Raw genomic sequence first — 21,471 nt, forward strand, 5'->3', positions numbered from 1 at the left:
TTAATTAAAACTAATGTTAAACAAATCCTGAACATTGACTTTTTTCCAAATCACTTGTTGTCGTTTTCAATTTGATTCAAATGATAATTTGACATGTCTGCTCGATCTAATATGACATTTTATTCATTTCGAATGACCTGGTTGACGTGGTTTATTTCGTCATATTCACATTTCAACGCCAACTTATAATTCGTTTTGGCTTTATAAATTTTTCAGTTGTTTAGCCATTTTGTTTTTTGTTATTTTTAACACATATTTCTAAAAAAGAACAAAAAAATAAAATACAAACCATTTTTTTGAAAAACAACTTTATTTTTATTATAAATTATAATACTGTTATTATAAATAATAGTAAAAACCCAATATCGTTAAATAGAAAACAGATTTTATAAAACATTGTTTTGCATTTTTTTAAAAGACTTTTGTATAGTAAAATAAATTATTAAATTATTAATAAATAACTCTCTTTATTTTTAAATTAAAAATTTTAATTAATGTACTTGTAAATTTATAGTACTATAAACTATACAAAATTATACAAACTAATATAATAGTTTAAATAAACTATATAATAGTAAACAGTTTTGTTCTATTAGAGATGTGTTGCACCAACATATATATCAAGACCCAACGATTTAGTCAATTAACTTACCTGGAATTGAAGTTAGTCTTACCAGCCTTTGGTTGCTTTGAAGCGGTCTTTGCTTTTGGGTGTGTTTCTTTCTTTCCCTCTTTCTTTGCTTCTTTCTTAGCAGCTTCCTTCTTAGCAGCATTGGTTGCCTTGATCTCCTTAATTTTCGCGATGGCTTCTTGTCTCTTCTTAGCGAGTTGTTCTGGAGTGTATGTCTGCTTTCTCTTTGCGATTTCTTCGGCAGAAATTCCGTGGTATCCTCTGATCACCTTGATCACTCTCTTTGCCTTCTTCTTGCCGACAACTTCTTGTTGGAGACCCTTTTTGTTAAGTTGTCTGTAAATTGCGGTCCAGAAAACTTTACGTGGGTTGGTCTTTCTCAAAAACGCAGACTCGGACTTTTTTGTGATGAATGTGAAGACTTTCATGTCCTCTCTCACAAACTTTCTGCCCTTTCCAATTGGGATTTTGAAACCACTGAATGAGCACACCTGGGTCCTAATCGTCAATATCGTTTCCGCTTTCTGCTTCTGAAAAAAGGTGTTGTAACAAACTTGATCGACATGTCTGCAAGAACTCAGGGTTCTGTTTCCAGTTTTCTTTACTATATATTTTAATTCTTTTTACTATAACAATTTCCCGATGTTCGGCAGAAAATGTGAATCAATAAGAAACTTGAATTAATAATAATTAACAATAATGTATTATTTAAATATATTACATCTTATATATTTATTAAAATAGTAAATATATAAGATGTGATATTAGAACAATTATTAATTATAATAATAGTACAGTCAAAGGCGTCTAATTGTTGTAAATACAATTGTCGGACTTACTTATTTGTCGCACAACTGTCGTACACCCAATCATTTATGTGTACGACAATTAAATATTTTGTTTTCAAATCTGTGACTTTTGTCGACTTCAAACCCAAATTTTTAATAAAAAATAAATTTCAATATTAAAAAAAACTGTCTTTAAAATTAACTCATTCAAGACAAAGACGCCTTTGATTGGATTTTAATAATTGTTATTGATAATTTTCTTTAACCAATTAAGAAACGATTAAAAATATTCAATTCGGAAACCATAAGAATGGAGAACAACTATAAAATTACCTTTTTAGTAATATCCCATTGGATATCCACCTGGTCCAGGTGGTGGATACATTGGTGGATATCCACCCATAGGAGGTGGGTATGCCCCCATTGGTGGTGGGTAGGCACCCATAGGTGGTGGATAAGCTCCCATGGGAGGAGGATAAGCGCCCATTGGTGGAGGATAAGCACCCATAGGGGCCATAGGTGGTTGACACATACCCGGAGCCATACCTGGCGCCATGTGGGGTGCACCACACATACCTGGTACGCCTCCTTTGTGAATGATTTGGATATGGATTTCTCCTTTTTTATCGAGACCAAGCCAAGTGTCGATCACTTGACCTGGGAATCCTTGTACGACACGGTAATGTGTTTTTCCAAGACTGTCATTCTTCCCGAAACGATCATAATCATAGCATTCAAAACGAATGTCTTCGCCAGGTGTTACTTGCATATTAAATGATCTGTTCCATTGTGGGTTACGAGTCATGTTACATGTTTGTGTTTGTTGTGTGCACTGACTGGTTATGATTTTACAATACGGGTCGGATGATAACCCGCCAAAATCAGCACCTTTTAAGCTTCGTCCTTCAATGACTTTCAATTCAATGTTGAGCATCGACGATGACAATCAAGTTCAACAGTTCATTTTATAGGTACCCACTGTCTCTTTGTCTCTTTTAATTAATATTTACTATAAAAGTACTATTCGAAGTACATCACAAGTGTTTTTCGTGTTTTCATGGAATGAAGAAGGAAAACGGTCAGTAAAAAAGTTCAGTTAAAAAACAATTGTAGCTAGTATATTAAAACTATTATATACTATTAATTTATGGTTGAGACAGTGCGAAAACTAATAATTAAGATTTATGAAAAAAAAAGTACAAGAACTTGTTATTGAATAAGAATCACAACACTATGTTGTCTCAACAGTTCCCAAAAATTTAATAAGAATCAATTTTACTATACTTAATAATTAATAATTACGTTAAAAGAATTATATGATTATTATTGTTCTCTTTTTGAATTTAAATGTGTGTTGTTAGTTTCGTTGTATTTATTAGTTAAATCTAGCATTGTTTCTAATAACAATAAATCATTCAATCCGATTTTGAAGTTAAAAATCAAAGTGTTAAATATAGATAAGAAATCAATACTAAATAGTGAATTTATTTATGAAACTACTTGAACTAGTTTAAAAATATTAAATTATAGTATTACTTTTGTATTAATATTTTAAATTAAATTTAAATTAATCAAGTCGTATTTTTTTTTAAATTCTTATCATACATTCATATTCTATAAATACAAAAAAAGATATTATTATTTAACGTTTCGAATAAGTTCACCATTTTAATTGTGTTGTTCGAGTATAGTTTGTGTGAATTGATTCGGTGCAATGATCTTCACGTGGTCACCAGTTGCCCACTCACAAAGCCTTCCACAAATTTTTTGCCTTTGTCCATTCACAGCCAATGTATAAATCTCATCGAGTAACGATTCAACATCAAATTCCTTTACTTTCTTCCATTCATTCAAGTAAGCTCTGAGTTCTACTTTCAGTTGCCACCCACTATGCTTTTCTAAGTCAAATGGGCATCCGTGATAATGGTTCATTTGTGATTGGACCTGCATAGTTTGACAACACGACCACGCTGGCTCGATTATTTTCATCCCTTTTGTCCCATAACAATATCTGAAATAATATTCGATAGCTGACTCTTTCTTGATCTTTTCAACCATTGCCGGGTGGCTATATAAAAACCTGATCCAACACGACAATGGTAGCCCTGTATGATAAAAGAAGACTCCCATTTGGTGTCTTGCGTCAAACATAATATTGTCTTGTATTTTCATGTGTCGGATAATTTTGTAAATACACGGTGGAAGCACTTGAAGGTTGTTCTCCAATACCATCTCGTCAAACGTTCCCATCACTTGATTTGTGTTATATGGATTGACATCAGTAACTTTTGGTAAGAACGCTTCAATTTGTTTTACAAGTGGTTCAAGTATTTTTGGCATAGAAGCTTCTTGGTCTCGTTGAAGATTCAAATAGAACGCCGCATTACATGCAAACTGAATGTAATCATCTTTGAAATACAACAACCCGTCATACAATTTGACGCCTTCAAGTCTCATCAAGGGGAGACATACTGCAAATGGTATTGTGTTATACACTACATTCTTATAAACACCTTTTGATAATCCAATTTGACTCAGAAATGTAATTGGCCAATTCGTCGTTTTCAAACGTTCAACTTTCTTTGCAAACAAAAGGGTTTCCAATGCGACAAAAAGGAGGTGTGCATTTGGGAACTTCATATTAATATCATCAGACGTCATTATTATACGAAAGAATGCGAATGATATAAACTCCAAGTCTCTTTCTTTTTCATCAAAAATATCACCAAATTGGGTATTTGGATGTTCTAATTCTGTTGGATAAAAAAGGTTCAATTTCTCTGTAATAAATGTTTTGTTTTGCATAATTTGGAGATAAAATCCAAATCGTCTTTCAATAGACCCATATATCAAACTCAAAGAACCTGGTTGTAAACAAATCTTATTCAGACATCTAGACATTTCGGTTATAGTATTTGGAAAGCACAGTCCATCTTCCATTTCTTTTTTGCATTCAAACCCGTTGTTCCATCTTTCAATTTCCATCTTTTTAGTTTTCTTGTTCTTTTTAAATACAAGCTAGTTTTTTGATAGATTTTGTTTGTTACTGCTATTTTTAAAAAAAATATATTTAATAAACAGAGACATTTTAATTAATATAAATTCCTCATAATTAAGTTTCTATAAATAAATAGAATTATTACCTTATTATCAATAAATAAGTCACTTTAAAAATATTTAACGTATTGTATTTAATTAGCGATTATATTAATTAATAAAAGGCATAAAAAATACCTCGTTAATTTTTATAAAAATGTCTAATTAACTACTCATAGTCCAATATATTATAATTCGTTAATTTATTATAAAATAGAAAATAATTGATATGTTCAATTAAAGCGTAAATAGTTTGACAAAAATCAATAAATTCAAGGCAATAACGTAAGGACTCCAAGTCTCAAATTCTCAGAAAAAACGTTTCTAAATGTGACCAACACACTTCCGTTTTCAAGAATCAGTTTTTTGTTCTCATTTACCCTCTTCACCAACTCCTCCATATAGACAAACCCAATTCCATAGCCACATCCTCTTCCAAGGGAGTATCCACCTCTAATGACTCTTCCAACACCTTTGTGATATTGTGGCTTACGCTTGACAACTATTTCCGTTTCAAACTCCTTCAATTCCTCGTCAGAAGGTAAGTCTATAACACAATACTTTTCTGGTCTTCCGTGAATTCCACTGATTTCAAATTTGCAGATCTTTTGAGTGGGATCAAATCCATCAAAGATCTTCTGTTCTTCTTTCAAAAACATTGCTCGTCGGATCTCAGTCAGACCATCCCACTTCAAATCCATCGCACTTTCACCATCTAATTTAAACTTCTCTGTCATAAATTTCTTCCCATTCGGGCGCTTCTTCTGAATTTCTTCAAACTTGATAGAGTCGGCTTTGGCTGATTCTTGTCCATATTTGGTCCACACAAAGTCGTCGGGGAAGACTAAATTGCCCGCTTCGTACGTCAAGTAACTTTGCTCTTCGATTTCGATGGAGTACCCGCCGTGCCATACCAGTCTTCTCCATATTGGCAACATGAGTGGATATGGGACTACCAAATAACATCCCGAACCAAATTTACTCCCATCTGTACAATTCACTTTATTCCCAAGTAAAAGAAGAGGAAAGTCGTCTTTAAGTGTTGCGGGTTTGAAGTCTTTAAACTCTTTGAAACCAGTGATGTCGCTTTGTGTAATAAGTTTCTCGATTGTGTCGTTCACTTCTTCGGGAGTTTCGAGGGAAAAGAGCTCTTTGTGTGTTTTCAGTTGTTGAAAGGTCGTTTTGTCCTGTCGAGAAGTGTTTTTCGATTGAAGAGGAAATGAATAGAGTGAGAGGGGATTGAAAGTGTCTTTCATTTTACCAGTTAAAACAATAACACTCTTTTCTGGGATGTTTTCAGAAGGTAAAAGGGACAGTCTATCGATCAAATTCTTGTTTTTCACAAGTTCAAGTGAACGATTCAATAACTTGACACTCTCCTTCCCAACAACTTTAACTAACCCAAGACGTTTAATTTCATATTGAATTCCATTATTTTTAAGTGTTAATTCGATGTCATCCTTTACTATTGGATGTGCAATGATGAGAATATGTGAAGTCCCAAGTATCAGTTTCAATGGACCAAATTCATTGGAAACACCAACCCACACACGACTCTCGTACTTCTGAAAAACATTCTTCTCTGTCTCCGTCTTCATAAAAATGGCTTCTAATTTGGCTTTGCATTCTTCTGAAGTTGTAAAAACAAAGGAAATAAAGAAGCTCTCATCGCTGATCATCGCACGACTCTCGCGCGCAAATACTATTCTCTTGCACTTCTCATTCCTTCGAAGAGCAACACGTACTCCACATATTTTGGTCATCACAGACCGCTTCGCGTGCCACACGTGCGTCATCAAGAACTCGCTTTTTCCCCATGAAAACGTCTTAAAGTTGCGTCTCAAAGATCTTCTTGTTCTTCGTTGTTTCTTCTGCATTTGTTGTGCCGCAGTCTTATCTCCTTTGAGAACTTCATTTCTAGCTCTTTCAGCAATTGCGGCCTTTATAAGTCGATGTGGGAGGACGTAAGAATTGTGTGAAGCTTGTCGTCGTCTTAAATGTCTTGGGACTGACTGTGGCACTGTTTTGTTGCCGGTGAATCTTTTGATCTCTTCTTCAAATTTTTTCGTTTCAACCCCTCTTGCTAACACAAAACTCCCGACATCAATAGTCCTCAACGGTTCCGATTTTGGTTGGTTTTCTGTCATTTCAGCCAGCGATTTGGGCTTGTTGAGCAATAATTTCTTTTTGACTGGGGGTGTGTGTGCTTGTGGTTTGTAAGGTTTGCTATTTCTGTTCGAAACCCGCGTTTTATAACGAGGTGGCGACTTTGACTTGTCATTATCCATCCCACTATCCTTTGATTTTGTAAATTAGTTTTTAATTATTTTGGAAAAAAAAATCAAGCATAAAAACTCCTCATTGAGGACTTTGTTGACTAAAATATTTATGTTTCGTGAGACATTTTTTCGAAAAATGTGAATATCAAAAAAACCCTATTTTTTGACTCAAGTTTAATGGAAGTTCAATCATCATTGTAGCACTGAAAAACATATTCAATAATTATTTATATTTAAATTATAATATGTTAATTAAAATTTTATTTAAAATAAAAGAACTTTAAATACGAAGAGCCATAACAATTAAACATGTTGAGCGTGTTGTGCTTCACTGTAACACTTGTTTTGGCAGGAGAATGCCAAAATGGATCTATGTGCAATACAACCGAATTAAATAAGAACGTGTCTGATTTAAGAAAAGGAATTGAAGTGAGAAAAGCGCCTAAACGAGTAAAACACCACAAAGCACAAACAGACAATACAACACGTCTTGAAAATAACACGTCAAAACGGAGCGAAAAGCGTGTAAAACATACACATAAAAAAGTGGAGAACTTAACAAATGTGAAACAAATTAACTCAACAAAAGACAATGTTACAAATGTGACAAAAACCGAACAAACGAACAAAACAAACGCAACAACAGACACCAACGTTACAATTCTGAAAAAACCTCAGCAAACAAAAAAGAGTAAAGTGATCGACAAGAAAAAAGCGGAAGTGAAAAACAAGAAGCAAAAACTCCGTGCGCGGAAATTAGCAAAGAATGAACGAATGAAAAACAACATCGTCCAAATCGAGCAAATTAAAACCAAGAAACAACTTGAGCGAGAGAAACTTCTTGAGTATAAAAAACATAAAAAAATGTTAACAAAGCGAGACAAAGAACGTCTCGAGCGTTTGAAGACTGAAAAAAAGAAAGCTCGACAACAAGTCAAAGAGGAGAAAGCTAAGATGAAGCAATTGAAGAAAGTTGAGAAGGAGACCGCCAATAAAGAGAAAGCTTTATGGCTGAAGCAGTTGATTAAAGTTCAGCGCCGTCATCGTAAAGAGCTCAAGCATGAAGAAGAGATGAAAAATGTCATAATTGATATGTAATAACATTTTAGATACTATTTTTTAAAATTTGTTTTCTTTTTCCATCTAGAAAATGCAATGGATTTCGAGAAAATTGTGAAACAGTCGCCGTATTTACTCATTTTGACAATCGCAATTTTTGGGGTCTTTTCCTATCTTCCAGTTTTGAACAAAGTGGCGTATCAAAAGTACTCTGTGATATTGAGTACCGTCACTTTTGCGAGTATATCGTGTTACTTTGGCATTGCGTGTGTTGCAATCGCAAGTTCGGTCTTCTGTTATCTCATACACTCAAAGTTTCTCCCGCACTTTGTCGCAGTGGTTGACAACGTCGTGCTACCCGTGCGGATATCAACGATCTCGTTATACCTTGTGACAGGATTTCTTATTTTAGAGATCTGCATTCCAGTGCTTGTTGCTCACGAGGTTTTCCACCTCTTATCAATCCTCTCTTTCTGCACACACGTGATTTCGTATTTTTATCTCATCAAAATCTGTCCTTTCACTTTGTCATTTCTCCAATCTCCTCTCCAAGTTCTCAAAATTGTGTTTGTCGGAATGACACTTGTCTCAGTGTTTTGCCACGTCGCCATCTCGTTGACAAGCCAAATGATGGACATTGCAGCGATCGTTCTGTGCTTACTCACAGCACTCTTGTACTATTTTGATATCACAAAATTTGTATTTTCGTATTACAGTGATGTAGGAGCTCAGAACACCATTGAGACTCTGACCGACCTTGACCCATTGTCAATCAGAGAATTGGATAAAACGAATGAGGTGGTGATTTGATTATTTTTTCTTTGTTATTAGTTTAGTTTATATATAATTTTGTGATAATATTTTATTGTTTAATTGATTAGTTTCTTAAAATAATTTGATTTTAGTAAATTGGTAAAACACTCATAACACAATTAAAAAAAGTAAAATTATGCAGTTTTTGGCTTTTCGTTTTGTGGAATCATGTGGTATACAACTATGATAATTAATGCAACCACCGTCAATAAACGAAGCATATTTGTGAGTTGGTCTTCTGTAATTTCCACTATTTGTCAAACGTTTACAGTTTCGTTTTGGGGTTTAGACGAACAAACTGTTTCGAAGAATGAACTCAAATTAATAATTGAGTTCTTTCTTTTTTTATTCTAATAAATTATTATATTTATTTTTTAGTAATTATTTACTATATTCATAGTAATATTTGTATATAATACAATTATATAAAAATAATAATAAAATATAATACTATTTTAAATGATTAAAACAAGTGTTTTACAAGTTTTACAATTTAACTATTTATAAATAACAAATTATTATGATTACAATAACCATTTTAATGGTTATAAAAAGCTATAAAAATTTTAATTTTAAAACTAAAATAAACTATTATTAAAGCCATAATTTTAAATACTTGGCTTTAAAAAACATAAAAAAAAACAATTTGTTACAAAAACACAAATTATTGATTAACGAGCTCTATTTCCGATTTAGCAAGCATCGCCCCTGTACTGGAAAATGTTGCGAACAGGTAGTTACCGAGAGGTAGCCACAATTGTGTCGTTTCCTCCGCGAAGCAATAGAACAAAGGGATAGAAACTTGGAATTGGTGTGAGTTGTATACCGCGACTAGAACAGGGAGTGGGTGTCTCAAAATTAACGAGCACAAAAATCCATTTTCTTGTTGAGTTTTAGTGAGATTGATTTGGGGCAGAGTGCGTGGGATCATAGAGAAAGTGTTATTTGTGTTGAATGGCAGATTTGCCCAAGTGGTAAAAGCTGATGCCATTTTTTTATAATTTTGGATCAAAGAAGTATTTTGTGGTACTTTTTGGTCGACGAAAATTTCTGTGGTGTTTATATTTTTTGCTGTTTTGTTAAGAAAAAGGGAGTAATTTTTTGATACCAAAGTCAACGTTCTTTTCATCATTTCAATCTCATCCGTTTGTTCCAAAGATTCGTTTTGTTTTTTCTGATATGCTTGAAGAGTATTAACTTGAAGAGTTAATGCTTTGTTTTTCTCTTCGAGTTCTTCTATTTCTTCTATTGCGTTATTATAATCATTAGTTGTTTCTTCTAATTCTTTTTGAAGGCGAAGAAAGTCACCAGAACTAAATTGCTGTTCTTTCATCTTATTCTTCAATTCCTCATTCTCGTCCAATAACATTTTGTTTTGTTTTAATAAACTAATAGTCGAACTATTCCCACTGGAAGCCCCCTCCCCTTTTTGTTTTTCTAACACATCAACGACACGCATTAACCCTTCCACTTGGTTACGTAAACTTTCAACTACTTCTCCTTCACTAAAAGCTTTATTCGCTTGGGAGATCTTTTCGTATTGGTCTTTCATTTGTTCAACAAGTCGGAGGCAGTCATTATTTGTGTGCTTCGACATTGTTTTTATTCTTTTCCAAGTTCGTCGTAAATACAATTCTAGTTTCATTTATAATTCTTTTATTACAACAATATAGTACCATCTGTATAGTGCCAGAATTGGTAAATAGTTCACCATATTACCTTTTTTCAAATAAAAAAGATTGGAATACCATAAAAAATGAACTGTTTTCAAAAATTGGTGTATTAACAAAGAACAAGGGTTTTTAATAAAAAAGGAAGTCAAACTTGAAATTTTTGAAGTGATGAATATATTAGACCGTGACTACGAGTGGACAAAGGTTTGTCCTTAAATCACTCATGGACAATCTAACATATAGAAAACTGTATGCAAAGCAATTTTTAGTACTAAAACAATACTATCTCTCATTATAGGTATTACTATAGGAGTTATAGGAGTTCAAGGATGGTTAGGCTTTGCCATCTTCTTTGGGACAACCGGTCTTATAAGTGTGTTATTTGTTTTGTACTATCATTTGGACGAATTGGAGCGAGAAGTCACTTATGGAGATGCTTTCAATGAAGGACTTGGAGCTGCTCTCTCGGCATTCTTACTGATGTGGATCGTCACATTCACTTTCGTTCATTCATAATCGACTGATTCTTATAATCAACATATTTATAGTATATTTTACTATTGTTATAGAATATGTCTACGTCTTACTTTTTCTTTGTAATTCCCGAAGAATTGAGTCGAAGTCATTGGATTTTTTTCTTTGTTTTGTGATGGTCTCAAAAAACAAAGAAACTAAAAAAACCAATGCTGTTTTGCCTTGCCGAGATATTCATTGCGTGTGGGATACCCGTCTCGTTCATTATTTATTTTGCCTTTCGGAACAGCGTGATGATGGTGACTGCGATTGCGGGGTTTGTCGTTTCATCACATTTTTGTTTTAAGACAAATAACACACGACGACGTGTTGCAATATTAATTGTTATTAATGTTTTAAGAGAATTAAAACAATTGTTTATTGTATTTGATACCACAACACCGTGTATTTTAAAACAATAAATGTAATAGAAGAAATAGTAACCGGAAGCTCTATAACATGGCTCATAGCAATGAGCATTATCTCATTGTCTTGGATCTTTCTCCCCTTTGAAGAGAAATATTTTGTCGTCGAGTTATTTGTCTTCATGTTCAGCGAAATCATTCGATTCATCACGTTGGCTGTGATGATGTTATTTGTGAAAAAGTTTGGGGAAATCAAGATGTTAGGGTTAGGCCTTGGTGTGGGGTCTGCTTTGTGTCAAGTGTTGGTTCATAATGTACCATTTCTGACATTGGCAACTACACCAGCGGAATTGTATCTACTTGGAACAACTATTGGTAACTTCAATGTTGTCGCATTCAGTGGAATGTTTTACTCAATTTATATCATCACCTCATATATGTCGTTGGCCATTTTACTCATGAAAAAAACAAAGAAAATGATTTTTTGCATCTTCTTTGTTGGACTCCATGCACTTTTTATGGTGTCTTCTTTGTGCACTACTTATGTCTCTCCATGGCTTGGATTAACTGCTATGTGCATCGTCGACACTATCACCGTTGCCTTGACTCTATTTACACTCAAAGGAGTCTAACTCGTTCATGTGTTTTTGATATTATTTGTATAGTTATATTTATAGTTCATATTATAATTTGAAAAACTACTTACTTTTTATTATAATTTTTAATAAATTTGTTTAAATTAACAAAATTAATTCACAATTGTAAAAACAATAACAAACTGATTTTTATTATATTAATATTTATAATAATATAAATATGAATATATTTGAAGGACTAATTCATAAGAATGTTTAAATAAAAGACTTCTAAAACAAATCAAAAGGAAATAAGCCTTCGGTTGTTGATAATAATAAATTAAACAATAAAAATACTAAAACACATGAGTAAGAAATAGTGAAGTGGAATGAACAAATCAAGACATGATAATCAAAGAATAACACAACAACTGTTTGTTGTTTTTTCGTCTGTAATATTTTTCTGAGGTAACGGCTGAACTTTTGCGTCGATAATTTCTTTAATAAAATTGACACAGTTTTTCAGTTCAGTTAACTCGATGTATTGGTGTGTAAAAAGACTTTCGGCTGCGAATTCGTTTGCTTTCTCATACACACTCTTCTGGAACTTTTCCCCAACGCCAAGTAGATATCTTGGCGTTGCGATGTCAAGATACCTTGTGATTTCCTTTTGCCAGAAATCTAATGTGTTTGTTGTTGTTGGGTCATCGAAGAGATACATCAAGTAGACCGCTGAAGTTTTTTTGAAAAATGTTGTTGTTAAACTTTGAAACAACTTCCGGTTATCTATTATATTAAATGTTGTTTTGTCAATGATATTTTTAAACGATTATCATCACATAAAAAAATCTATTTGTGTTTTGTGTTAAAATAAGTATTTATATATATAAGGTGGTACAAACCTGATTGCGTATAACTGAAATAAACTTTTTGACCTTTGGAAAAAACAACCCAACAATTTCTATCGCATCTTTCTGTTGAAAGTCGAAACATAATTGTCTCAATTAAACTTGTAATAGGTTCTGTGTCTTCCCCCAAAAAAACCAATTTCACCTCCTGGAAGTTCTCTTCTTCACTGTCTTCAGATGTGGAGATGGTACTCTTCTTCAAATTAAACACGGGTTTTACGTTTCTTTGGGTTTTCGACATTTAACAACTTTTCAGTTCATTCAGTGTTTTTTCATAGTATTATTATCTTATTAAAAATATAATTTACTTGTATTATAAATATAATACAACAATTTAATAATAGGTAAAAATGCTTTTCATAATATTTATTGTCAAAAAATCGTTACTTTTTCATTGTCAAACATTTTTTTATTATTATTATATTTACTATACATAATAACTTAATTGTTTTTTAATCGTTGTTTTGTTTTTTCCAGAATGCGATTGAAGTAAAATACTATAATCCTATATTCAATTTTTAGATTTATTATATATTATTATATATATTTCCATTATTTATAATTATAAATTAAAAACAAAAACAATTTCAACAAAAATAAAACTATTTTTGCGTGTTTAAAAAAAGAAGTATTTTTAACAAAAATTTTTCACAAAAGAGTGTTTTTACTTAAAAGTGACAAACTCAAAAATATATAAAGGTTTTAACTTGTTTAATTTAGTAAAATTAATAACAAAGTTGTTTTTAAATGATTTGTGTATTATTGATTTTGTTAATAATTAATAATATATTTAACAATAATGTATACAATTTCCTGTTTGCATGTTTCTTAGTTTTTATAAACAAATTATAGCGCTACTAAAAGTTTAAGACTAAAATTAAAAGTAACCGCAACTTTGAAAACTTGAGCTAAGTTTTTAAAACTTAACAATTTTAAGCAAAATTAATAAAAAAGCAACGCCTTAAAAAAATTATAATTTGGATTTGAAAAACAAAAAAATAAAAACAACACATAATGATCCCTCACTGGTGTTTCTCCTCATTAAGTTGGGCTTTGTCTATACTCTCGAGAATAGCTTCAAAAAGTTTTACCTGAAACACGACAACATCCTTAATAAAAACAATTCCCTCTTTCAACTTACTCGAAGCTGTTTTAATTACATTTTTAGCACTGTCAACCATTTTCTCAACAACTTCTTGTTCTTTTTTATCATCAAATCGCTCTCTGTCAATTTCAGACTTCACAGAATCAGTGAAGTTACGAAGTATCCCCATGAGCAGTGAACCCAAATTTCCAAACAAATTGAATCCTCTGTCCATGTCGATCATTTTAACATCGTACACATAATCCTTGAAGTCTTTCCTTCGGAGGTATTCCATCAACTTTTCTTCAAGTGAATTGAGTGCCTCAAAAACCGGTGAAAACTCGATTTGAACGTTTTTAATAATGTCCCACTCTTTTTCTCCGATCTCAATTGGGAATTTCTCTATGTTTTTATCTCCGACTCTCAACTCTTTCATTACTCTTTTAAGCGCATGTTTGATTGTATGTTTCTCCTGGAATCCATGTTGAAAATGTGATAAAGCCTTTCCAATAAAATCTTTGGCTTGGCTCTTTTCGTCAAACGTTCGAATTCGTTTACTGACAATCCCAATCATTTCGTCAACTTTCTTTTTCTTCTCAACATCGCCCAAGACAGACAGCCACCCTCCTTTCATTGAAAATACACCATCATGCAGTTTCTTCTCTTCTTCTTTGCTCAGTTCCTTTCCCTCGAACAAATCAACCGAATTTAAAAAGTGTACCAATAGCTCCTCGAGTCTTTTAAGTCCGTCCACCTCAAGCTCCTCCTTTATTGGTGTTTGGTTTGGTACTTCTTCTGTTTTAACTTCCTCTTTGTGTTGAGGAGCTTTATTATCAATCAACTCTGCGTTTGCAACAACAATAAGTGTGATCAAAGCAATCATATCGTTTGTTTTTTCTGTTATTTCTTTCTCTTAAATGTTCTTTCGTTCCACATAGCAATCTCCCAATTGTCGTTTTGTTGATTTTTAAAAATCAACAATATGACGTCGGGTGTTATTTTTGTTGACTTTGCTTTATTAACCGTTGTTGTCATTATCATGATAATTGTAGTAACAGTTATAAAAACCATGATAATCATTTTTAACCAACTATCCTTTCGGGCTTTCTTTTTTCCTTATTGTTGTGTTTTTTTATTTGAGATCACAATCCCCGTCACACTATACCACCAATTATTCATCATTTTTTCATTAATTCTATTAAACCCATTTTTATAGCTTTTTTTCTATTTTTATTTTATTTTTATTATTAAAATTCGATATTAATATATTATAATATAAAATATTATACATATAGTTTGAATTGTTTTCACAAAAAACACATCAGCTCCCAAAAATATTATTCATATAATAAAAATAATTATAAAACAATTATAATTATAGTATTGAAAACAGAATTGTAACTACCAAGTCAAGACCAAAAGATAAGAAACTATTTCAAGTTGAGTGGACTCTTTTTATAACTTAAATAAGTAACTACAAAGCATAGAAATGGCTTCAATAGACTTGAAGCAGACTGAGTTTTTTTCGATGGAATTAACAGACCTCCACCAACTTGTCACAACAACCGCACAACAAGGTTCTTCCACACAAAACAACGTGAAAGACAGTGACACGTTTCCTCTTCACATGAGCGACGAGTACTCGCACGCGTTAAAGCGAATCATTGTTTTCATTGAGGCAAAGTCGTCGAACATGTTAGGTGAAGTCATCAAGATTGCGACAATCAAAGCGCAGGAAATGAACTACGAGACGGTAGTCGCAAACATATTCATAGCCGATGTCATGTTAGCGTTTTATTTGTACAATGGATGGTCGGACCAACTCACCGACAAATTATGTGATAAAATAGTTCAGAGACTCCAAGCGATTGGAGACGATGTCCATCCGATGAAGAATGAAACCAATTTTGATGTCGCGTATTCGACTATGATCAATCAATGGAGTACTTTGATTCGATTACTTTGCCAAGAAAAGCAGTTCAAAAGCATCTGGGCGTATTTCTTTGGCTATTGGAAAGACCCCAACACCGAAAATTTCAACACACGTGTTCGCCTCTTGCGATTTTTACAATTTGGGAAGAACGAAGTGGCCGATTATAAAGTCGTCGAGGGAGTTTTAAAAACTATTGCGGCAAGTGTGAAGAGTGCGAAGCATATTGAGACTAAGGAAGAGCTCATGGAGTTACTTGAAAACTTGATGCTTTCGCTCCCCGAAGGTTCTTTTGCAAAGGAATTAAATTATGTGAAAGGAGTGATATCGCCATTCTTTAACAAGTCGTTTAAGATGGAGTGTCATGGGGCGAAGGTCGAGGCAATAATCCACATGAAAACCAATTTGGGGGAGACGCAAACGGTTCAAAAGTTCATGAATCAATTGAATGACATCAACGCGAAAACGGAACCCATTTTGAATTACATTGAAACGTTGTGTAAAGGTGTCATTGAAAACGACTATTTGTATTTGCCCGACTCATTTTACAACTTGCCGATTGCCGCGAAGAAAAGAATCTCACCGTTTCGAATGCGACCACTTTTGAAATACGCGGAGAAGTATATTCAGATCATTATGGGCGTTGTAGTGAATTGCCCTGTTAAAGTTGAAAAGGAAGAGATTGAGAGACGATCAAGAAAAGTGGTGTTCTGTGCGGCGCATAGTCTTCCAGTCACCTATCATATCATTGACTCATTCTTGGACGACAAAGAAGACAATTTGAGTCTTGCAGTACTTTACAATGCATTGCATTTAATTGTGAATGACAAATTCTTGTGGGTCAATGTCGACGAGGAGAAAGAAGCAAAAGCAAAGAAGAAAGTGTTATCTCTGGGGAAGAGAAAGTTTTTGGATTTGTACAACTCCGTTTATGATAAAGTGAAAGCACTGGATACTCCAGCAACTTCGACTCGACAATTAAGTATTCCACAACATATTAAAGAGTTTATGGCGTCAAACTGTGCGGATGATACATACATCAAAGCAACTATGTTTAAAGCAGTGAAGAGATGGCGTGAGATTCAAAGTGGTAAACAAGTGTCGTTAGAAACTTCTTCAATACGACAGACTGAGAATGAGGTATTAAAGAACTTAGAAAATTGGGGGAATAATGTAGCGGTCGATGGATTGACTGTTGGCATGAATGTAGTGAAGAGATCGATTATGTCTGAAATTCCGGATGAAATGCGAATGGAGAAGGAAGAAGTGAAAGAAAAGGTTGTTGAAAAGAAGAGGAAAAAACTAATCAAAGAAGAAAAACAGAAGGAAAAGATCCCCGACGAGATGATTCTCTTTGTACAGTTGATTCGGTACATTTCAAATGATCCAAAACAATATATTATATACACACAAAAGAGTGGAGCATTCCCGTTTTATCCATTTGTGACAAGTAAAACAGACTATTTAGCTACAACAATTCAAGAGAGTGTCTTGCGTATGGTTTTCATGTCAGAGAACTTCAGAACTATCATCATTTGGGACTTAATGAAAGTCTTTGTGGATTTGATGGAGACGGATGTCCCATATCAAAACATGATGGAGTTTGTGGACGCCGTCATGTGTCTGTGGACTGTCAAACGAATTAATGAAACGACGAAACACGTTGATGCGGATGAGGAAAAGAAGAAGAAAAGCAAGAAAGACAAAACAACCCCAACTGTCATATTTACAGAACACTTGTCGGAACACATTGAAGCTATTATTACCGTGTTACAGCAACGATTTGACCCAAATGTCAGATTTGAAACACCTGAATTGTTGACTTATTTGTACTTCACTTCATTGAAAGACTTTGATAACACCGTGTGGAAATCAACTTACAAAAACGAGAAGTTTATAGAAGAATATTCGAGGTACTTATACATCTTACAAACAGTCAAAGTGCCAAACACTTTGGTGGAGATCAGACAAACACTTCCGACAGTATCACAAACACAACTTCAGGTGGTCAACCAACACCTCTTGTTGTTGGATTATTTGCAAACATCCATCATCTTAGACTTGTTGGGACAGAGTGAAGCAACACGACCTATTATTCAGAGAATTATGAGGATTTCGCGAAAGCAGTTGGCCAAGGAAGGTATCAATGATGTCACACGATTCCGGTTACTCAATATATACTTGTCATCACTCTCATTGAACAAGTCGAATGCGTTATCTAAACAACAACAAATAGCCTTATATTCCAATGATAATACGGAATTTGTCAAATTGGGCGAAGAAGCTACTCTGGTACTTAAAAACATCATTAAAGAGGTGATGGAGAAGACCGAGTATCAAAGTGTGAATGAACAGTCGTTAATTCGCTTGTTGTCTTGTATGAACATAGACATCTTTTATTATTTCATTGAACAAATCAAAGTCTACGCACTCCCTCTTATCATCAGTGACAAAACTACTGTTGAAAGACGACGACAATTAATGATGACAACAATGTTGGTGCTCAATGGGTGTTTGATGAGAGACTGCTCGCATCTCTTCCAGTCTCCACTTGCTAATCGCTTCATTTTGGGTATTCTTTTCTTCATTAATGAAGTCTTCCTCCAACTCAAACTACTTTGGCCTTCTTATACACCCAACGACAATTATAGTTATTGCGCTCCACAGAACTTCCCAGCTTACTTTGCACAGAACTTCATATTGTTACTCTTTTACTTCTGTCGAAATATCAAAAAGCAACAACTTTTAAGACTGAAAGAACCAACTAGTTCGGTGTTACCCGTCTCAATGCCAATTCACTTTTTGGTGTGGCCATTGGAACAACGCGCCGATATTTGCGAGTACTTGATTAACACGTTTATCAACAACCAAATGAAGACAGAAGGTATTACAGACATTTTGTGTTCATCATCTGTCGAAGCGATATGTGCGATATTTGCATTGGCACCACTTTCTTTCGAACAAAAGTTCTTTATGAAGCCGAAGAGAATAGTCGAGCTTGAGAAGTACCACGGCGGTGTGTTAAAGTGGATTGTCAGATTCCACCCGGACCTTGTGTTTTCGTTGAGTAACCCCGACATCGAAAATATGACCCAAAGCACTGTAATCATTAAAGCCATTTCAGACGTGTATGCAAAAGTCTGTGCACCGGATTATATCAGAAGTGGTGTTAAACAAATGGACACTGAACATATCGAATTACTTGAAGCAACGGATGAAGTAGAAGGTGATGTTGATCCGGCTTTTATCGCCAATTTGAAGAAATTTGGTGCGTCGTTGTTGCATCATTGTTTGATCACACTCATGGCCGATGAAGAGGACATTCGTCTGTGTTCATTCAATGTCGTGCTTTGGTTGTTACCTGTCAAGTTTGGGCTATCAGACAAATTTGATTATAAGATCTTCAATGAAGTCGTCAAACACCGAATAGCTATTACAACGTCTATTGAACAAAACAGATTTGTAGCTGCTCTTGAAATCGTCAAATTGTGTATCAAACATTGTGAACCGCATGCGAAGACTGTGTTCTACAAAGGTACTATGGCGGGGTCTGGTAATAAACTGACTGAATTACAGAAGAGATGGTTAGTGACGTATTCGATCAACTGGTTGCCATTTGTGTCATTGTCGAAGGATTTCAGTGAAAAGGAGTACACGAAAATTCTTGATATTTTGGTGTACGATGTCACTTCGGCTATGAAACACAACTCGGAACAAGCAATCACCTTCTGGACTAAAGTCTGCGAAAGGCAAGATGGCAATGAGAATATCATTCACGACGAAAAATCGAATTACAACGTTATATTCACTTATTTAAAGAGTGAATTACCCAAAGGAAAGAATAGAGACGCGTTTTTGATTGTGTTCCAGGCATTGATGAAGGTCAACACGACTTCGACGTTCTTAAAACTTGCACAAACGATGTCGTTTGAGTATTCTGCAAATATGATGATGTCGAGAGGGTCGTATAAAGATAAATACAAAGCGCAGTATATAGCGATGAATGTGTTGAACGACTTTTTTGGAGAGACGTTATTTGAGGATGAGTCTGGTATTCATTATGTGGTGTTGTTCTCGTTGTTGTTGTGTTATGCATCACAAGATAGAAATGAAGTTGAAATCTTTTACAACTTTGTGAGGAAGTTGTGTTACAATTTTTATGATGCATTTTCATCGGACAAAGATGCGACTATGGCGAAGTGTGGTCAGAGGTTTTACACTTTAATTTCTGGTTTAGAGATCGATCGAGTACTTAACAGAGAAATATTGATTCAAATTATTATAAATTTGGTGACATTGTTGGGCTTACAAAAGAAACCCAAGCTCATCTCATACTTCAAAAAGGAATTAGCGAATTGGGCATGCTCTGGTAACCCTAGTGCCGCCAACGTTGGAGCCTCATTGAATTGTTGTGAATTCTTTGTGCGTATATTCAATGTTGGGCGCAATGAAATCGAGGCAGATCAATTTGTGTTTACATTATTAAAGCTTAAGAACGCTTTGGCAGACAACGACGACGTTGTTATGACTCTCCAATACAAAAACGTTATTGCAGATTACTGTGCGAAAATTATGGAGATATCAGACATGTTCTTGCGATATGCTCCAGACGTTCACTTGATGTTAAAGGTGATGTGGGTTGTCAACTGTTTCATGGTGTCATTAGACATTCCAATTGGTGTCTATCGTCGTGCAATACGAATGCTTAACTTCTCCATCTCACCGGAAATATGGGATAAAGTTCGCCCTGAGGATTACTTGACTGCATTGAAAGATATTACAAACAACAACATAACTGTCTTTAAAGGATTTCTTGTAATGGCGATGAGAGGATTAACAGACAACGACTGTAAGGACGTCTCCGCTGAAATATTTGCTAAGCTATTATCAAAGCCAGAAATGTTCTTCTTGCACTTCCCAAGGAAACAAGAACTGGTTGTACCGATTGGGATCATCGCGTTCACTTGTTGGTTCTGCGACAAAATTACGAATCTGAAATTGAGGACACAAGACGACTGGGATACACCAAAGAAGCTACTGAAAATTTTGATTCAAAACACAGAGAAACTGAAAGAAGTGAAGTTGAAAGATTATTTAAATTACGCCAGAGAATTGATGGAGGTCGATTTGAAGACGATCACCATTTCTACGTTACTGAAGAAGGTCTTGGATTGTCTTGCCCCACTTGTCACAGCCAACTTTGTTACCATCGTCGATGTATTCTTTAATGAGTGTGTACTCCCAGAGACGTCTCCTGTCTTTAAGGATATTTTGATACAATTTACAATGTTCTTTGCTACTCGATCCGAGTTAAAGTCCGAGTTTGTTAGAATTGTAATGAAGAAGAGAGATTTGATTAAGGACAACGAGTACATTTTTGAACTCTTTGACATTATGGTAAAATGCGCAACAGAACAAGAACCCGTACTCGACGTGACATATATGGACAGTTACACGATGCTCGACGCAGTTGCCCTGAAGATGTTCGGTATGACCTCCGAGTCTCGAAGTGGTGACTCATACTCAAAAAGTAGTGCTGGGTTCTCCAATAGCGAGAACGCTTCAAACCTCCAATCCGTTTCTTCGCTTTCGTCTGCGGGAAAGAAGAAGAGAGTACTTAAGGTTGAGTAAGTATGTTGTTATTTGATTTATCTTATTATAGTTCAATATAATTTCACAATAGTTATAAATGGTATTATATAAATAAAAAATGACGTGGATAATTCTATAATTAATAGTATTGTTTCTATTTTTAGG

General features: G+C 34.2%; 12 protein-coding genes across 12 annotated transcripts; 5 read left to right on the forward strand and 7 right to left on the reverse strand.

The window, feature by feature from the left end:
- Positions 1-648: 648 nt before the first annotated feature.
- On the reverse strand, positions 649-1,196 carry EIN_086000 (60S ribosomal protein L24, putative; the record flags this gene model as incomplete). The annotated part of the gene is made up of 2 exons (XM_004184646.1): positions 649-1,129; positions 1,186-1,196. The coding sequence occupies 2 exons, from the start codon at positions 1,194-1,196 to the stop codon at positions 649-651; spliced, it is 492 nt and encodes a 163-aa protein (XP_004184694.1).
- Positions 1,197-1,756: 560 nt separating this feature from the next.
- Positions 1,757-2,353, reverse strand: EIN_086010 (Toll-interacting protein, putative; the record flags this gene model as incomplete). Its single annotated transcript, XM_004184647.1, has 1 exon — positions 1,757-2,353. One exon carries the CDS (start codon positions 2,351-2,353, stop codon positions 1,757-1,759), a length of 597 nt encoding a protein of 198 aa, XP_004184695.1.
- A 734-nt stretch (positions 2,354-3,087) lies between these two features.
- Positions 3,088-4,320, reverse strand: EIN_086020 (hypothetical protein; the record flags this gene model as incomplete). Its single annotated transcript, XM_004184648.1, has 1 exon — positions 3,088-4,320. The coding sequence occupies one exon, from the start codon at positions 4,318-4,320 to the stop codon at positions 3,088-3,090; it is 1,233 nt and encodes a 410-aa protein (XP_004184696.1).
- Positions 4,321-4,787: 467 nt separating this feature from the next.
- EIN_086030 (hypothetical protein) lies at positions 4,788-6,803 on the reverse strand (the record flags this gene model as incomplete). Its single annotated transcript, XM_004184649.1, has 1 exon — positions 4,788-6,803. One exon carries the CDS (start codon positions 6,801-6,803, stop codon positions 4,788-4,790), a length of 2,016 nt encoding a protein of 671 aa, XP_004184697.1.
- A 300-nt stretch (positions 6,804-7,103) lies between these two features.
- Positions 7,104-7,892, forward strand: EIN_086040 (hypothetical protein; the record flags this gene model as incomplete). The annotated part of the gene is made up of 1 exon (XM_004184650.1): positions 7,104-7,892. The coding sequence occupies one exon, from the start codon at positions 7,104-7,106 to the stop codon at positions 7,890-7,892; it is 789 nt and encodes a 262-aa protein (XP_004184698.1).
- A 57-nt stretch (positions 7,893-7,949) lies between these two features.
- On the forward strand, positions 7,950-8,663 carry EIN_086050 (hypothetical protein; the record flags this gene model as incomplete). Its single annotated transcript, XM_004184651.1, has 1 exon — positions 7,950-8,663. One exon carries the CDS (start codon positions 7,950-7,952, stop codon positions 8,661-8,663), a length of 714 nt encoding a protein of 237 aa, XP_004184699.1.
- Positions 8,664-9,330: 667 nt separating this feature from the next.
- On the reverse strand, positions 9,331-10,263 carry EIN_086060 (hypothetical protein; the record flags this gene model as incomplete). The annotated part of the gene is made up of 1 exon (XM_004184652.1): positions 9,331-10,263. One exon carries the CDS (start codon positions 10,261-10,263, stop codon positions 9,331-9,333), a length of 933 nt encoding a protein of 310 aa, XP_004184700.1.
- A 244-nt stretch (positions 10,264-10,507) lies between these two features.
- EIN_086070 (hypothetical protein) lies at positions 10,508-10,855 on the forward strand (the record flags this gene model as incomplete). The annotated part of the gene is made up of 2 exons (XM_004184653.1): positions 10,508-10,543; positions 10,583-10,855. 2 exons carry the CDS (start codon positions 10,508-10,510, stop codon positions 10,853-10,855), a joined length of 309 nt encoding a protein of 102 aa, XP_004184701.1.
- A 167-nt stretch (positions 10,856-11,022) lies between these two features.
- On the forward strand, positions 11,023-11,849 carry EIN_086080 (hypothetical protein; the record flags this gene model as incomplete). The annotated part of the gene is made up of 2 exons (XM_004184654.1): positions 11,023-11,129; positions 11,303-11,849. The coding sequence occupies 2 exons, from the start codon at positions 11,023-11,025 to the stop codon at positions 11,847-11,849; spliced, it is 654 nt and encodes a 217-aa protein (XP_004184702.1).
- A 355-nt stretch (positions 11,850-12,204) lies between these two features.
- Positions 12,205-12,513, reverse strand: EIN_086090 (hypothetical protein; the record flags this gene model as incomplete). The annotated part of the gene is made up of 1 exon (XM_004184655.1): positions 12,205-12,513. One exon carries the CDS (start codon positions 12,511-12,513, stop codon positions 12,205-12,207), a length of 309 nt encoding a protein of 102 aa, XP_004184703.1.
- A 1,209-nt stretch (positions 12,514-13,722) lies between these two features.
- Positions 13,723-14,667, reverse strand: EIN_086100 (hypothetical protein; the record flags this gene model as incomplete). The annotated part of the gene is made up of 1 exon (XM_004184656.1): positions 13,723-14,667. One exon carries the CDS (start codon positions 14,665-14,667, stop codon positions 13,723-13,725), a length of 945 nt encoding a protein of 314 aa, XP_004184704.1.
- Positions 14,668-15,273: 606 nt separating this feature from the next.
- On the forward strand, positions 15,274-21,345 carry EIN_086110 (hypothetical protein; the record flags this gene model as incomplete). Its single annotated transcript, XM_004184657.1, has 1 exon — positions 15,274-21,345. The coding sequence occupies one exon, from the start codon at positions 15,274-15,276 to the stop codon at positions 21,343-21,345; it is 6,072 nt and encodes a 2,023-aa protein (XP_004184705.1).
- Between the last annotated feature and the right edge of the window lie 126 nt (positions 21,346-21,471).

The sequence above is a fragment of the Entamoeba invadens genome, assembly GCF_000330505.1.
Source record: "Entamoeba invadens IP1 unplaced genomic scaffold scaff_1105074725643, whole genome shotgun sequence".
NCBI classification, from domain to species: Eukaryota; Evosea; order Mastigamoebida; family Endamoebidae; genus Entamoeba; species Entamoeba invadens.